Source organism: Malurus melanocephalus, unplaced genomic scaffold (assembly GCF_030028575.1).
Source record: "Malurus melanocephalus ecotype Western Australia unplaced genomic scaffold, MMel_1.1 scaffold_190, whole genome shotgun sequence".
In the NCBI taxonomy this organism is placed as follows: domain Eukaryota; kingdom Metazoa; phylum Chordata; class Aves; order Passeriformes; family Maluridae; genus Malurus; species Malurus melanocephalus.
In genome coordinates, this window is record NW_026623422.1 from 1,102,923 (window position 1) to 1,122,054 (window position 19,132).

General features: G+C 39.7%; 1 protein-coding gene across 1 annotated transcript in view; it reads right to left on the bottom strand.

Annotated features, from left to right (window-relative positions):
- The window catches only part of PELI2 (pellino E3 ubiquitin protein ligase family member 2), a 62,624-nt gene that overhangs the window by 19,833 nt on the left and 23,659 nt on the right, over nucleotides 1-19,132 (bottom strand). Inside the window, exon 2 of the mRNA XM_057373213.1 lies at nucleotides 17,952-18,081. Coding sequence (XP_057229196.1) covers nucleotides 17,952-18,081 — 130 coding nt within the window. The remainder of the gene's footprint in view (nucleotides 1-17,951; nucleotides 18,082-19,132) is intronic.

Sequence of the window (19,132 nt, forward strand, 5' to 3'; positions counted from 1 at the left end):
GGGTGGAATGTTAGTCAAATTCCTGTCCATTTTTGGAATATGTGGATGGTATCCAGAGGCAGCCCCAAGACACTGCAAATGGCAGTGAAGTCAGCTGTGGGTGAGTGAATTAAGGAGCAGCTCCAGTGACTCCTTGGAGCAAATATTGTTTGCAAATAAATTATCAAACCATCGAATGCAGGCAGTACAAAAATCATGAGTAGTCCTTTTTTAAAATAAACAGCAGTGGCTGTGAAGATCAAATTGCAAGAACTCTGCCACGATTCTGCTGAGCTACAAAAGTAATTTAAGAACAGTAAACGTGGGAATCTACACAGAAATCAATTGATTCTTTCACAAGGTATGACCTGTAAAACTACAAAACCCAGCAGGCAGCCTAATTAAAGACAACAGATGAAAATGGCAGTCCAGATCAAATGCCAGACAAAAAAAAATAATTAAGAGCTTACATACTTTTAGTGCAAATATAATAAATGGAAATCCAAAAAGATAATCTCTTCAAAGTCAATATAAATGATGAGTATATTCAAATTCACATTTAATATAATTATAACTGAAAAAGCTTACCCATTTTTTTAACAACCACCCAACAAGCTGGTACAGATTCACTGATCCTTAAAAACAAGAACTTAATAGCACAGCAATGCTGAAGAAATGCAGACCACAGACTGCAGTGCCAACACAAAAATTCTTTTTACATACAAATTGTACACAAGTAGTTGGCTTTATTCAAAGAATTCCTTTCAGAAAACTGCAGCATTATTTCTCTTGAGTTCCATGAACATGGAAGGAAGGGTTTGAGTGTCTCAATAACTGAATGCACTCCCTACCTGCAGCATGACTTCCAAGCACCTCTGTCTCAGCATACCTTGTCCTATCAAAACATTCATTTTTGCATTGACCTTCCAACATTTTATTAAATCTCTGGGATAATGACATGTATTCTTTAACAAGCAAGGTAATATGCAGAAAATATTTCACAACTAAAAGGTGTTTTATTCAGCTACATTAACCTACCCTCYTCTCTCAACCTCTACTATTATTATTAATACAGCTATTACATGTAATAGGTAATTCAGAACACCTTTTATCACAGTATCTCATTTTGACCTTTTCATTTCTGTACGTGGCAACTGATGTAAAATTATTTCCACTCAAGAGATTTGCCCTCTGACTGTTAAGTCAGGTCAGGGAGAGTGGATAACAGGGATTTAAAATGATGGCACGGAAGCTGTAAACCGAAATTTGTGGYTGATTATAAACTACATTTTATGCTCCACACAGTATCATTCCAAATTTACAATTCCCCAGACGAAATATAAACTCGAGTTTGAGGCTTTTTGGTATTGGATTTTGTTGCTGAGCCTCTGTAAGAGTAGCAAATAATCCCTTAAATCTCACATCTGCTTTGCCTAATGAAGCACCAGGAACAAAAGGCCCCAAGAGCTGAGAGGGTTTCCCTGCATCCATGAAGGCACAGGGCTCTCTCCCCCTTCCCTGCAGACAGAGCTGGAGCTACAAATCACATATGGGCTGTAAAGATGGTATCTCCTTTAATCTTCCCACACTAATGCTTCCCAGGTTTGGTTTTTTCCCCCGCATTAGTACACAGAGACTGTCCTCTCACTGAAAGCATCGTCATTTTCTACACCTCAAAAAAAAAAGGAAAAAAAAAGGCTCCATTTTGGCATTTACTCACAAACAGCCCTAATTTGTTTTTACAACAGTCATTACCCTCCCATTTCACACACTGCACACAGTGACTGCTATAACACAYAGGAACATTTTCCATCATTCTCGAAACCCTGCAGTTACTGGGATACAACTCACCTTACCCTCCACCCCAAWCCTAAAGACAACAGTGAACACCTACTTCAGAATAACCAAATAGTTTTGCACAGTTAATATTTTCTCTGAAAGTATTTAGAGAAATTATTATTTTGATTTTTTTAAGTCTGAATTACTTAAACAGGTTAAATTTTCCCCATACCAGCTATTTTCCAAAGTCATCCCATTGTCCCCCATATTGGTTTAAGTGCATCACATTTGGCTAAGATATTTCAATMTACTTCATGCTAATTTGATTTCATCAATCAATTAAGCACAAATGCATTAAATTAAAAGCAAACCAGACTTCTCCAAAGAGCTTCAGCTTTCACAGAGCAGCAAGTAAAAATATTGAAGCAGTTGCTGGAGTTCAGAAGCAAATTCATGAGGCACTTTCTGCCACAGTTTCTTGGGTAAGTCAGGTGAGTAACTTGCAGAATAGCTCATTCAAGYTGCCACTTTTCATTTGCTGCTATACCAGGCAGAGTCTCTCCATTGCCTCCCTCAAATCAGTTTTGMTACTCATATTTGAATCCTCTCCAATATTTCAGAATCCTTCTGAACACTTGACAGCAGATCAGGACAAGATTGGATTATACAGCCTCATCAATGCAAACTGTTCAATTCCACAATTCCCTGCTCATACCAGTCCAGAAATTCATTTTGTTTTTACCAGTTGGAGATAACTCTGGTTTACAAGGCACAGTCCCTGTTGCAACAGCTACAGGCCCTACTGAAACTCTCCAAATATTTCACTTTGCTAGTACTTTGGTTATAGTTAATTGCAACTAATATGTTGGGTTTTTTTTTTAACCACATCACTAAGCCATCCAGACAACTCCATGCAGCTGTTTCATTGTACTTACCCTTCTGACACTTGAACTGCTACCAATTTTGYCAAATGAAGTTTGTGGGATTTGTTATTTGTAGTTTTCTTTGCTGTTTTTCAAGGTTTTCTTTCATGTGATGCATTTAATGCTGGAAAATTGCTTACTACTATAGAATCCCATTAGCAACCAGCTCAGGAATTGAAATTTCACAAATAATTCACCAGGATTTAAATTAATTAATAGCCAGCTGATAATGGTGAAGATGACATCACCTACAGCTCCTTTCCATTTCTCTTTGACTTTTCACACCAGTGTTCTGCAGCACCATATTCCCATCCTGCACACGGATCTGATCCCTCGTTATCAGTTTATCCTTCCAGCTCCCATTAAAGCTCTTCATGAATTCCCCACTGTTCTCACTCCAGCAATCAATTATGGAGCCAGCAGGCACTCTCGCCCTCTCTCTTTAGCCACTTAGGATCCTTGGGAACACACTCACTCAGAAAATGGTTCTTCTAGGAAGTCCTCAATAAACCAGAACTCACCTTATAACCTTTCAGTGGACACCTGCTGTTTTGCTGTTTTGCCCAAGCACAGGCAACAAACGTGTGCAGAGGGATGAAAAGGCACTTGGYCATGCCCAGCTCCCTTTGGGAAAGGCACAGCTCCCTCCCGCTCCCAGCAAACTCAGAGAATACCTCATTGCAGAAAAGTGAATCAATCGAACCCAAATGGATGAGGAACTGATCACGGCCTTTTTGACCCCTCTCTCATGAACAGGAGGATTAATAGTTGAGAATTCYCCATTCCTCCTTACTGCTTCCTCATACATTCTCTCAATGTGTCTTTAAACCAACATCTCATTTACACTCAACAAGTCACAGAAATGTCTTGATTGTAAAGATTCCGTACATTATTATGCATTATTATGATTATTATTACATACATTTTCTTTTTGGAAAGAAAAATGTTAAAAGGAAGGAATTCTTGGAACTAGATTAGAACCTGCTAAATGGGCTTCTCACACTTGCTGCATACCACACTCACCACAGACTATTCACCTGGGTGCTCTACCTTGGCTTCAACTCCAAGGACAAATCCCACTTGCAGAATGTTGGGGTCACCCTTCATATAATCCACCTTCCACTGAAATGCAACAAAATAATGCACAACACTGGTCTTGGTATATTTTTTTCCCCTTCTTGCCGAAAGCATCTGAGAAAGCTGGGATCTGCATCCTGCCAAATCTATATATTGACATACATTCTTTTAAGTAAAATATTTTGAACAGACCTCTCCACATCACCAMCATTTCTAAAAATAAATATTGAACAATAGCTAACGCTCACTTTCCAGGCACAGAGCACTGTGAATTGCAGGTAGCTACTTAAGTACATTCTTTTCAAAATATTACAGACATTTCCTTAACAAGGAGTTATAAATGCATGAATAAACTATTCAGTTCCCCTGACTTGCACTCAGTACTTAAATGCAGGCAAAAATACCACTGTAGAAAAAGAACCATGTCCTACTAAACCACATAAGCAAAAAAAAGAGCACTTATCTGTTAAAAAAAAATTTAAAGGGTCTTGAAATATCAGCTGTGCAACAAAGACAATTTTCTGCAGTAGAAAGTACAAATATAAGACAGTTTTTATATCTGTAACCAAATATATCTTCATTACAGTCTCGTGCTGCCACTCCAGCCTCAGCTTTGATAGYTGAAATTGTCAAATTAAAGGAGGTTTAAGCGTTATGAAAAGACAAAGCACTACCTGAAGACGAAAATGTTACTATGAAGTGTAACTAACAGTCTGGAGGGTCTGAAGTATTAAGCACTCGCCCTCAGGGTTGGATCAGCAAACCTAAAACTTCAGGAAAGCCTGCTTAAACCCACACTAGTCCATCATGAAATTGTTGTTASAGCGTAAGGCTTTAAGAGTTAGAGCATTACGTGCCTGTCAAATTACATTAAGCAATATTAGAAMTAGAGCAGCTTAAAGCCGTTTTGGGGCTGAAGTGTCCCTGCCTTGGGCTGATAGCAGTGGAGGAGCTGAGGCAGCAGAACTGTCGATACTTTCACCACATCACTATCAAACAACTCGGTTTCAATACTACAAGGTCTGTCTGAACTCGCACAGATTCTCCTGTTACTACAAAAAAAAAAAAAAAAAAAAAAAAAAAAAAAAAAAAAAAGAGGTAGTTAAATGTTCCATCAGCAGGGATGAAATACTACACACACAGAAAATAATAATTTGTTGTGTCTGTCGAATGCTGAACTTCACCTTGCCGGGACACGGCAGCAGGGAGAGAGGAGCTGCTGTAATGAAGCCCCACGGGAGTACAAACATTGAGATAATTGCAGCTTTGTCTCACTGCACACCATCCTGACTAACTTCTGTTAGGAAGTTCAAACACCATTTCRCAAATTAATTCGAGATTTTTATTTTTAGTGAAAAACAAACAAAAAAACCCACACGGCACTTATGGGGAAGGCATTCAGAAAAGAACAATGCGCTGGAGTTTTAAGAACAAAAGGCAGACATTCCTMCTGCAGGATAAAAGCTGAGTTGTTACAAAGAGGCTTCTCCAGTGCAAACACTCCAGAAGAAATGAGCAGAACCTGGAAAGATTCATTTTATTTGTGATACCGAGAGATGACACATCTGCCAGACACACAGATCCATGACTGACACTTTCTGCTCTGACTGGCTTCCAAGGAAAATAATAATAGTTTTGAGGAACTCATAGCTATGAAAGAACAGCATGTATCCTACATTTTTCCCTTCAGTAGCAAAAGGCCTCAGTAGCAAGGAAAATACCAAGACAGCAGAAGAGTTTGAAGTGTAACATGTAATTTTTAGTGCCTGTCTCTGTGCATCTCACTTAGCAAAGCAGGAAAAGAAGTGATTTTCAGTAAAGCTGAAAGAGGTGATCTAGTGTAACTAATACTCTAATTACAGAATCATGTCTCTTAGGTCAGGATTCCCCTTCACAGAACATGAACAAACAGCAATGCAACAAAATCCTACCATTTTCTGYTTTACAAAATTGAGATACGTTTATGAATGAAAATTCAAAACTAGAGTCCATGAAGATTTTAGGATTTAAGCCAGAACCACTGGGGTTCTGAACTACTTTCATGAATATAAGCATTTAAAACAAATGTTTGAGAGATGAATTTGTAGTTCTGCATTTTAGATTATTAAAAAACTTTTCCAGATCAAATGTTAGATGGAATATTCTGTCAATACATCCCCTCCATTCTGTCACTGCCACAATTTGTGTTCAGAAACCAGCAAAGAAACTCACTACGGCAAAAACAAGGTTCTCATTCTGCCAGCTTAAGAGAGAAGAAATAAAAATCAAATGTTACCAACATGGAGCAAAAGATCAACACAGTGCAAGTGTGATTGTTACAAATGAAAACTGGGACACATCAAATTTCACAATTCCTGAGCACACTGGACTATTTTTATTTTATGTGTATTCCAGTAGGAGCAAGGCTCTACACCAGTAGTGAGTGCTAAGCACAGTGCATGCATGTTTTATATATTAAATGCAAAATGAGAAGGAAAATTCTCTTTCAAAGCCCCAKGAGTACAGTTTTAACATTTTTCTTTCCAAAAAGAAAATGTTCAGCAATGTTTTCCTAAAAAGCTCAAAGGCATCTCACTGATAGGCCAACCAGAAAAAGAAAAAAAAAACAATGTCTAGACTCCTGGTGTCCCTCACTTCCCAGGGACAAAAGAGCTCAGGAGAGAAGCAGCACAAGTCAGTGGCAGGAGATGGGAGGTGTGATGGGAAGGAAAATAACAGGATTTGAACCCAGTCTTTCAAAACAATTCAATAAATCAAACACCCACTTCTTTACACTCTATTATGTCTGCACTTACAAGATGCACAGGAGGTGATGCAGAAGGGGAAGAAGACAAAGCACAAGCTTCTGTATCAGTTTATTTCCACATTAAATGCCATCCTCTCATAAAAAGTTCATATTAATACATTCTGCCACAACTATATCACAGCCTGATTCTGTATGTCAATTATTTCAGAGTTTGATCCAACCCCTTCAGCCCCAATTTTTGATGCTGTAAAATCTCAGTAAAATCAGAACTAAGTCCAAACCCAACAACTTTGCAGCAACTCACCCAGAACACCACATCAGAGCAAGTCTCACTGTTTATACAGACAACCAACCCATCTGCCACTTGACAAGGAGAGGCAGCCTGCCTCAGACAGGYATCAACTCAGTTTCTGCCAAAAGCACTTTAATATAACCACAATCCCGATTTTAAAGGCAAGGTGTTTTCCCCCAATGTGAACCAAAACATACTCTCACTATAAGAAATTATTAACAGAGCATTAGTACAGCAAGGCACAATGATAAACTAGATTAAGAACTGATGCCAAAACATTGAGCATGTTTTTGGCCTTTCCATTTTGCATGCAATTTCTTGCTGTTGACAAAGTTATCTCTGTGAATTTCAAAGGTGAATCTTATTCCACTTCAAGTCTTCCATGAGCTTGCATGAAAAAGTATTCAATCATCACCGTACCGGCTAAAGTTAACAGGCACTAAATAAATAGATTTAAAAGCAGTGAATGCTTCATGAGAAAGGGCTGTAACTATAATTTACACAGCCCCCCCAATAGTTAGTAAGTCTTCTTTTAACACTTGACATCTATTTCAGTAACAAGAAGAACATGGTATCCATATCAATGCATAAATAAACAAAAAAAGACAAACTAAAGAAAGCACATAAGCAGCAAACCATCATGGCAAATTAATGTGCAGGCTTTGGCCAATCTGATGAGACTGAGTACATAATATTTGAATGTTTTCTGTTTTAAAGAAGATCTACTTTTTATCTTCCTTGTTCTTCAAATACACACAGATACACAATAGGAAAAAAGTTATTCAAGTGATAAAGTAGAGACATTATGTACCTGTAACAAGTGTCCTAAGTGCTGTCTCCTTCCTGTTAATCAAGCCTGAGAAACACAAGACTTGAGATAATCCTGGAACACTGGGCRGGCTGATTAGATATAATCTGTGTATCTGTGATTTATGAACTTTTACTSGTGCTAACAGCACATTTCACAAGTAGGCAAGTGAAAGCTGGAAAAGTACTGCTAGAAGACAGCCTGTGTACAATTAACAAATYATTCTGGGTATGACATTTCCTTGAAGACAACTTCCTTGACTTCAAAACAAAGARTATCCGAATCTTGGCAGGAGTACAAGAAATGACTCTGCAGACACTCGAGGTTTTGGCAGAAAAATGACTGAAGGACAACAGATTACATGAGGCTCCGAAGATGTCAAACATCCCATGTACTCAAGTTCTTTCTGGAGTGATGTTCAGCCAGGGTTATATCAGCAACTAAGATACCAAAATTGGTATGACCTTCTGGACACATCYGAATCCATGGAGCCTTGACCAAATCCTTTTGCTCTAAACCAGCACTGACCCTGCAAAGCCAGGCCTTCAGCATCTTCCCAAATGATCCCAGASAGGCTCCAGCCTCAGCCTTCATGACCCTGACACTCCTTTCTCCACAAGCAAGTGYTGCAGGCACAGCTGGGCTGCCAAAGGGAAGGACTGTCTCCAGTGCATCTGCCTTCAGCACTGTTGTAGGGTTTTACCTACTGCAAAGTGCCTTATTCAGGACTAATCTAGTCAGGACTGTTACCCTTGAGCTGGGAGCAAGATTCTTTGGGAATCAGAGATCATCCTGTTCACATTATTGCTCCACCACCAATGCTGCAGCCAAGCATTACCTGRCAAACACTGGAACAGAATGGATCATTGCTCCATGGAAGCTGCATCATCCACTTCTTGAGGCAACTATCACCCCTCAGCATTTGCACAGCCCGAATACAACTTAGGGCAGAAATACTGTGTGTAACATTTCAAAATCTTCTCCTCCTCACAGATTTGTTTGAAGCCAGCAAAGCCTGTGACTGAGGAGGGTGCCTCCACACTCCTGTTTCAAAGTGGTTTGGTGTTTTTAAGGCTAAATAAGGTAACTCACTGCCACCAAACAAAAATCAATTACTGCTCCAGCCTGGAAAAACCTCAGTGCATTCATGCTGCTACACTATATGATGGTGGTCCCCCTTGTCATGCTGTATTTGGTATACACATATAGATTTTTATTTACCATTATGGCTAAATTTTAATCAGAGGATTTTCTACACAGAATTTCTCAGCAGTCAGAGAAAAACAACATGTATTTAATTTATGTATTTTAAAGGCATCACACAATGGCACAGTGATACTCTCAACCCCAGCAGTATTTGCTACTACAGYGCAAAGATACCAAGAGACAACATTAAATAACCAAGATATTTTTAACCAAGGAAACGAGAGTTAGAGTGTTAGTTTCCAGTAACAGGCAAGATCATAACACAAGGATATTTTAAGACATTCAGTATGGGCTGTCTCYTGCACAAAATTGCAAACATTTTGTTTTGACTTACGCAGTTTATTTATTACACTCAAGTAGCAACAGAGTCAATTTCTGTGACAAAACACCAAACAGAAAGATTTGAGAAAGCTCTGAGGGGGAGGGATGAGTGAGGGAGAACACTTTATGTGCTTTTCCAAGTTTCACAATCCAGCTTTGCAAGGCCAGCTTTGCTTTGGGAACAAACTGGRAGCAGCTGCCCATGCTGGAAACAAGGTCAGTTTGGTTCCTCCCTGCCTCCCACCTGGACCACCAAGGCACTGCCTCATTGCTGACCTTCAGTTCTTCAATGTTCTTTGGTGGGCTGAAGAAGGGAGACTGAGGTGTGGAAAATCAAATGCTAATGTAGAGATAGCAGGGAGAAGGGAAAAATTCTGTTTTACACRTAGCCTATTGTGTGAAGTTTATAATGGTAAATGTCATTATAGGAAGGCTAGAAGTCAGAAGTCTCCCCAAAACTCCTTTCAGGCCCCCTTCCAGCTTTTGTGCATTTGCTGACTTTGTCCTACTCAATATTTCCTCCAAACCTTTGTAGAAAACTCAAAACTAGTAATATACATACAGATATGTAACTGTATATAGAAAGTACAGTAATGCCTCAAAGGTGCAAACTACAGAAATCAGAATTATGTTTTGATAATTCACACCTTTTTTTTTTTTGCATTTATGCATTACAGAAAAAGTTTTGCTTTAATAACACAAGCTCTTAAAAACCCCAAGCACAGAAAAGCACCTCTCCCTCATCTTCTCTCAACCACATGATCTCTTTAATTACCTCCTCTTAGAATTCTGGACTCAGGAGGAGGCTGTATGTTAAACAGATGCACAGCCAAAATATTGTRAAGGCAAAAGCTTCAAGGAGAAAGGTTGGTTGGTATCTGTGTGATCAGTTTAGGTCCAYCCAAACAGCCAGGCACATTTTCAGGTGGCTGAACTACACAGCTGGGAGAAGTTCACCAAACCCTTAGCARAGATGAGGAGTTGCTGRCCCTACAAATTCAGTTGTATCAATRTGAGAAAATAACCCAATTCATTCRAGAATGCACAAACTYTACAAGAATGGGYGTGAAAAGGTGGAATAACCTCATTCAGCTGAAATCAAGCTTCAGCAAAAGCACTGCTTAGGAASAGCACTGTCTGGGGAAGACAAGAGAAGCTCTAATCCTCAGATCCAAAGAAGAGCTTCCACAGAATTTCCCAAAGAGCTGGACAACAAACAAGCAGCTACAGGTTCAGAAATTCCCTGACCTTCTGGTCCCACAGAGTCCTGATTTTCGAAAGTTGTCTGATATTCAAAACAAAGCAGCTCTTCAATTAAAACTTCTCTGGRATTTGAGGTTAGCAATAAAACATAGAAATTTGCCTTGCTGCAGAGCAAGTATAAAATGTGGTTTATCTCACCAGGAAAGTTCCATCTTCTTTTCAGGTTCCCCTGCTCAARAACACCCCTCACCAAAGCTGTGCAGTGCTGTTTTAGACAAGAGTTATCCAAGCTKCTTTGTCATCTAAGCCTTCAATCAGTTGTGAAGTCTGGGAGGAGAAACAGATCTGTGCAGCTACAGGCCCTGGAACCAGAGTTTCTTTGGTCACATGAGATTCATGAAAGAAAATAAATACATAAAAATCTGTACTTGSTTCCCCTTTTCTTATCCTGGAATAGGGCAAGAGGAAAAGTGTCTCTTAGTATCTTAAACTTATAAAATAAGAAAGGTTCCCAGGGAAATCTCTGGGACCACAAAAGTGGTGTTTGTTGTCAACATCCAAGGCTGAGAGTGCAACACWTCAGGATGACCCCAGTCTGAGACAGATCATTGTTCAGACAATGGCCTGAAATGCCAGGACACAGTCCCAAGGGTGAGGATTCCAGGGCAGTGTGCAAATCTGACTGCTATACACCAACCCACAGTTTTTCAGCCTGGTGGAGAGTGATACCAGCAAGCAGGGATGGTATCAAAAAGCAGAGATGAAAGCATCCATCATCCTCTGTTTGTGGAGAAATCAGCATAGGAGAGATCCCTCAGAGCTGGAGGAAGACAGAGCACTGAACAACTGAAAAAGCTGGCACTGCTGRGCCTTTGATGAGCTTCCTCAAGCCAAAGCGATAGGCATCTGCTGCTACTGAAATTAGAAGGCCAAAGCATAGATTACCACAAGAATTACCTCACAGCAGACATCTGCAAAGTCCAGAACTTCCTGAAGCACCAGCAGAGTCACTACGGACAAAAGACATGCAGAATTTCAAGGCAAGTCTGTACGTAACACATGCAGTCTTACACAGAGGTCATCTAAGTACAAACTCTGATGTAGGTCCAGTGGCTGGGCTCATTTGTTTTCATGGAAGGACACCTCACTGGTGATCAAAAAAAAAAAAAAAAAAAAAAGATAATGATCTTGCAGAAGCAAAGCCACAGTGCTAAAGAATTCAGAATTGTTTTATGAGTGCCAGAGAATTTCTGCATGCAGAGCTGAAGAGCTTGGAGCATTCAGCAAATGAAGCGTCACCATAAGCACTTTGGTAGGGATATATCCCTTTAAAAGAGATTAGCAGGATAAAGTACTCCCTGTTTTCTCTAAAATATTTGTGAGGTCTTTGCTCCTTATAGGAGCAAACCAGCAGGATCCCAAAACAAAGTAAATCTACATCTAAAAGAAAGCATAAACATGTCTCAGACAAGAGACCTACAGAGCGGGAAGAGGAATCTTCAAATGTCACAAGAGAGTCACCCCTCTTAGTTCTTCTCTTGGCAAACATGTAACATTACTMATTTTACAGATGGAGTCMTAAGAGACTCCCAAAARGAGAAATATTTAGATTTTCCTCTTTCCATCAACAAAATCTCTAAGCACTCTGGAAAACAAGTATTTTCTAATTTGTAAAACAGGAGTAGCAGCTGTTTGTTTCTCTGAAAAGTTACTGTTGGCCCATGATGCTTCCAATTGCTTTCTGTGTTCTCAAAATAATTGCCCCACTCAACAAAGCCTTGAAGCAGAGCAGTCTTATCTCCTCTTTGATGCAGTTCCAACGCCCCTGTTCCAGGAGAGCAATTCCATACTGCTCTGAGTACACGCTACCTGACTTTTACAAAACAGTGTTCCATCCATTTCAGACAATTTCATTTGGACATGATTTAGAGATAACAGGAAAAGTATATCCATCATCAGCTGTATGTTCCCCTTGTCATGGCATTTTCTTTTGAGCATGAAACAACCTAAATACAGAAGAGGAATTCCTGTATTACAGATGCTRGCAGTCCCAAGCTCTAATAGCTGTATACAAGCCCCTGCAATCATCAGGCTGTTCCCAACCCAAATATCTAAAACACCACAGCAAGTCCCCATCACTTTTTAATACTCTGAAGAAAATCTCCCTCAGTCATTCCAACTTGCAGGATGATTTATCCTGACAGGAAGTCCAAAAGGCAGTACCACCATGGAGGCAGAAACAGAACGCTCAATGCATCTGGCTTCATTTGATCCAAAACCAGTTCAGGGAGTCTTCCTGACTTATAGGACGCTAAGAGCAGCCCAGCTCTCAGGAGACATGCACTTCTAAGACCAGATCCATTCCAGCCAGTTGAGAGCCCAAACACAATAAATATGAAACAGGACAAAGCTTCACCACTACAGCAGGTGGTCCAAAATTTCCACTCTAAAATTCTGGGGAACAGTGGGGAACCATGCAGGAACCAGTCAAACTGGAACAAGACAGTTTTAAACAAGTCATGCTACATTAAGCTCAAGCTGTGAAATTTTTATCTTCCAGTGAAACAAGTGGCTCTGCCTTCTCCAGTACAAATCCCACTTGTCGCTTTTCCCTGCCACAAACAATCGAGGACATTATGTGATGGACAGCAAGATTTGCAGTGTCTGACCTTACACTACAGCATGTAAACCTCAGCTGAGATCTGATCCAGCCTCTCCTTTCCCTAGTCCTGCATCATCACAAGCCCAAACCCCCCAGGTTATTTCTGACATGGTCAAGGAAGCTGCAAAGTGACAGATCCTGCACAGCAGTGGTTCCACAGYCTGGCTCGCTGTGGGAAGCCAAGGGGATGCATATGGGGAAATGAAATGTTCCCGAGTTTCTTGACACCAGCCCTGGTGATCATTGCATCTGCCTCTGCTTTCAAARGGCACCCACATTCAAGTAGAATCTGCTCTAAAATATTGATTTAGAGCAGATGTAGTTTAAAGAGAGTTTACAAGGAAAGTGGTTTTTGATCTTTTTTTATCCTCTGAAGGGAGAGTATGGAAACAAAAAGCAACGTTAAGTCATAAAAAAATAATTGTTGTAGACCTCAGCAATTTTTAATTCCCTTTCCTTCACTAAACATCTGGGTTTTGTTAGAAAACACTATAAAATGATTTTCCAAAACCTTTGACATGCATTCTGCTCAAAACAACCCCAAAGCTCAGGAAGAAGGGTTTCAAACCTAGTAAAGGTTGTTATTTATTGAGTCCTTTTTATTTTCTCCTGCCTAACCATTCCCTGCTATTTGCAAGGGCACAGGGATAGGAAGTTAGCATGTTAAGACAATACTCATCTAATAAAAGAAAAGGACATTACACCAAGGAAACTATTATTCAAGCAGATTCAGTCTGATGAGCCAAGAAAAAGCTGCCTCTGCATAACCCAGGGCTCTCGAGACACCTATGTGATTAAGTAACTTCAGAACAAATTAGTGCTCCATGAACTGATTAGACCATAAATAAGCCAAATAGGAAAGAGAGAAGCCACTGACAGACACAGCATCCTCCTGACAGCAGCTGAGCTCTACAGCTCTCATTCASAATGAACACCAAAAAGCTGTCAGTGCCAAAAGGATTTGTGGCCTTTTTACTCCCAATTCAAAGTACGTCAAAGCAGATGCAGTATCTACAGTAGATAACTAATCACAAGAATCCTATACTTTCATTTTCTCTCGTCACTCAAAGCACAAATTGCAGCTCTCTCCCCGACCTAATAATTATTCGTATGGCTGCGTTTTGTTCTTCTCCAGCAGCAGCAGGAAACTTGATTGGAGCTGCAGGARCTCAGCCAGTGACTATCCAAGTGCTGTTGTGATAGCACAAAGCAGAAGCCAACTCGGCAGGTAATTGGACWTGGAAGTCACAGAGATCTTCCTCAGTCAGCTTGAAACAGTAATTTCATAGGGGAGAAAATGCATTGCCTTTATCTACCACAGGTTACCAAAGGAAAACTTTGATCCTGAGAAAGACAGGCATAATAAATACCAAGACACACCACCATAAAGAGTTATTAAAGGTGGGGTTTTTCAAGYCTGCAGCAATTCAAAAGGCATTTGGAGTCTTTTCTGGAGTTCCTATTACACATGCACTCACTTAGGAAAGCACAATATTCCCTTGTTAGAAAGGAGTACTTCCATTGCTCTGCAGTTACATTCTGTTGCCCTCTGACTTAATATTTTGGAATATATGAATTATCATCCACACTATAACATGGGAATTCAGTCATGCTTCCAGAGTAATCCTCGGGAATCCTGGAGTGCTACTGTCAACAATTCCTGCTTCATAATGCCTCAAATAATTCAAATGTGCATGAAGCCCCTTTTTCATTTCTCTAAACTTCACATCCATGGAAGTAATTCCAAAGCATCATAAACCAACAGAGAAATCTAAATGCTTGCAGAACCAAAGTCCTGGGGGATTCTGTGATCAGAGTGTTATGAAAACCTCCCATTTCCCTCCCAAGCCCAGTAAACTGCAGTTCAGCATCCCATTAGTCCCAGGTAAATATTCTGAAAAAAAAAAAACGTTTTATTCCACTCTCATCTGAAGTTCATCACTTACTGTAAAAAATTTCTGCCCAAATAAAGCCTGGAATCATCTCAGACACCAGCAGACTCTGACAGGAGTTTCACAGCATTAAATATTGTGCATGGAAACAACAGTTAACACAATTCAACCAACTGAAATACACATTACAACTGCCTTCTGACTTTGTTAAACTGCTCCCATAGCTTGAAAATAAAAATCATCAACYCTAACTATGTTATGATGAGCTAATAGTAAACTTACATCTGTGAGATTGTAGTTAGAGGAAGATTTTCACAAATTCTGTGCTCACAACTGATAAACCTTCCTCTTCATCATTAGAACTAAGTCAATGCAAGGAGTGGCCTCTGCTGTGATGTGATGGTTTTGAAAGAAACTCTCTCATTTAGCAAAGGGGATTATTAAAATCTTGAGAAAGATCCATATGCAGTTAATGAAGACTCATTAATGAAGACACATTCACCAAACTCTACCCCAGACATGTCCATACAGACAAGCTCAGAACAGCAGAAGTTTTAAGCTCTTTCTTACAGTAAAACCAGTTTTGACAATGCTTAAAAATTCTGTCTCAAATGGTCTGATTTTTGTAAAATGGGGGACACTAGAAAATTCCCAAATCGTGCTGAAGCACAGAGTTAATAAAACAGATTTTAAAGTCAAGTGCATAATATTGAAGAGACGCCTCTATATTTTAACAATGATAACAACTCTGAAAAAACTTGAGACTTATCACCCTTGCAATGCTTTCCTCCCAAATACAGCCACATACCCTCAGAAGGCCCAACATTTCTGAATTTTCTTCAGCACCTCAGAAGGCAGAATGGCAAAAAACAAGAGCTCAGTGGAAAAAACAAAAGGCAGTGATTCATATGCAATTAGCTCAGCTAAATTTACTACTGAAGCCATTGCTACTCCAGATGTCCTTGACACCTGCACAGCAGGGACAATGGAACATGACAAGCATCCTCTTACCATCTAMTGCAGTTTTCAGGCTGACACACTAACTCGAAATTGGTGACAGCTACAGTTCTTGAGCTGTTGCATTAATGCAATCAGCACAAACCCAGCCRTGCACCTTATTCAAGCCTCCATTTGTCAGAAACAAAACCAACAGAGACAGTCAGGGCTTCTCCCACCTCTGCTAAATGCACCCCCCAAAAAGCATCAGTACTCTGAACATCACATGTCTTTTTACTCATAGATTCAGTTTAGTGACAGACAAGCAGAACGAACAGAAAATTGGTATCTGAAAAGTTAAAATGAAGGATGCAAAGGGAGGAAACTTTTAATATCCTGTGCAGCACAAGTTTCTGCTGTTTCATCTTCCTTAAATACAGTGAGACTGAAAGACTGASAGCACAACTAAACTTTTGAGGTCAAGCTGCACATTATTTTCCAAGAACTAARCAGCCACTCTTTATTAGCCTATGTTTCTTCAATCAATTACACAAGTTACGTGCAGAAACAATTCTTAGTGAAACAATTCAGGCTCTGGTGCCTACGATGTGAGAAAAGCTGATGACAGCATCTTAAAAATATAAGTGTCCTTTCTGTGCAGGGAAAGAGCACTCACTGAGAGCCACTGCACCACTGTTCTGGCACACATCCACCAACYCTGCCCCAGACAGCAGCACAAATACACAAAAGCTCTTTTCTAAGGGTTCAGACAAAGTGCAAAATACATTCAACTTGACACATCYACCTGAATCCAAATCCTCAAAGGACAGGCTTTTATGTCCCAGACCCTCTGCTATCTTTATAAGGGCACTAATTTGTACAGCACACATATTTTATCTGCACTACAATAACACYGCAGATGAACACTAACCAGATTCCTTGTGGTGTCTGCCAGGTGTTTAAATATTTTGCAACTCAAAGCTGAAATACTATCTGCAGTCTAAATGCTTAAGATTATCCAGTGAGAATATGTGTATATTTCCACCCACTATGTAAAACACTTTTTTTTTCCCATTTGTTGAATTTCAAGCAACAGACTAGACATATGAACGTGTACTACAGGTCTTTCCTGAAGATTTCATCAGGAAGATTTAATTCACAAAAGTTAAAGTTACACTTTGGTAATACAAACACTGAAAAATATTTACTGTAACTTTTAATCCAAAAGACTCCACATTTATCTGCAGCAGGCAATCCCTATACAGTGTTCAAAGGAAACAAGCTCTGATATTGYGTATTTTGGTAAGTTTAGGCATTTACTGTGTACGGTGTGTATTAGAAAAGAAAACACAATCCCATACTAGGTATTAAACAACATTCTTCTCTTGGTCCAAGTCAGACAGCACATTTCTGAGAATGGTGTAGGTTGGTTCTCTCCCTCTCCCAAGAGGGACTTCAGTGAGGTACATCTTGTACAAACCATCCCCTYGTGTAACACCACAGAACTCCCCCTCCACTTTGGCCCAAACTCYACTCACTTCTTGCTTCTAAGAAAAAAGCTCTGAGAGGAGAGATAGGAAGACCTTTTGCAGCTTGCAATACATTCCACCACCAGAATTCTGACCTGGACAGTTCTATACATTAATATGTTGCTATGTTAATATATTTACTTTGCTGCTTTTCCTCCTTCATCCASACTAAACCTCAAGTAAAAATCTGCAGTGTCATTATTAGTAAGAAAAATGAACGGCTCAAAGGGGTTGCAACATTTTTTATAGCATGTCAGTTATCTTCCTGAAGAGAAAAAAAATCACTCCGGTGAGAAAGAAACTAAAAYACTTTTTGTGTTTTTATCACCCAGCTACTCTATGGCTCAGATAAAACAGTCAGCACTGACAGYCAGCTTTCTGAACAGGGGTAGGAAGGTTAGATTATCTCATACCTGTGTTTACARACTATTTTAAACAGTAACAGGATTAAAGAAAGAAAATCCACTGCAGCCTCTTCATTAAACAAATGTATCCTACTACCACAGAATAAATTGGCAGGAAGATAATTCAGCAGTAGTACCTGAGCTGTTCTCCACTCAGGAGCATTAGAAARTAGCATTTGCCCAGTGTCACATACCTTTGATGCTTGAGGAGTAGAGATGACATGAACCGTACTGGGTTTAACTCCACTTGCCTTAGTCCGTTTAAAAAGGGCAAATCTGCTTTTCCTTCGCCCCCTGTCTCCATTAGGAAGGGATCCATTGTACCTGGAAATAAAGGAAAAAAAGTTTAGCATAAACTACCACCAGYTTGCAATACAGGAATGGAGTGAGTGGTAATTTGGCCACAATATTCTGGTGTCATTAAATGCATGAGCGAAAAAAAAGCAACAACCAGGTTAATTTTGCTTCCTGAAATATGAGCATTCAAACATTCTTAACCTACCAACAGTTGAAATTTTATTCTCATAAAAAAGATAATTAACTACAAATGAAATACTGAGTTGYTCAGCCACAGAAATACTTCTTCACCTCGAGAATCAAAGCAATTTGGAAGAACGAATTTTACATCTTTACTGTAATTTCAGAACACAAGGAGTTCTAAAATATTTTTACCCTACCACCCCTCTCCCCACATTTCATGCAGAAATGGAGGAAGAATAAGGGCAGCTTGGAAAATGTAAGTAATTTAGGGGMAAGTAAAACTATGTGAAAAGGTATTTCACTCACACAGAAAGCTTTTCTAGTTGTTCTCCCCACTCTTTTTTTAAACTTTAATCCTAAAGGCTTTATCTATTATTAAGGAAAGAGGATGCCAGTGTTTTTAATTTATGTGGCTATCTGAAGCTTCACTAATGACTTTCTTTATCAGGTGTAACACAGGAGCCCTCAACAGTTCTTTCATCTCTCCCTGAGGACAYAGACCCAATGGATTAATTATTCAGAGAAGTCTGAAGCCTCAAGGGGACAGAGCTCCTTCCCCAGAGAAGGGATCCACTGGGAATTTCTTTGCAGTGCACAAGCAGGGAGTTCACTGCCACCTCACCCCCAGATTTAGGTCAGGCAGAGGTTTCTCACCACAGCACAGTCACCTGTGCCATTCCTGACGACTCTCAGATCTCAAGACTTCGTTTCACTGCCTCTCTCATTCTCGATCTTGAGATTTCAGACTTTTGCCCAAGAAACTAGATGTTCTTCCACTGATAAATCTCTTCTGTCTCACTGGTGAGGTCTATTCTATGCTGGTCTCATATATATCCCACTCGTACAGCCTTTATGATTAAAGGTCCACATTGCATCAGAAAAATAATAGGAAAAG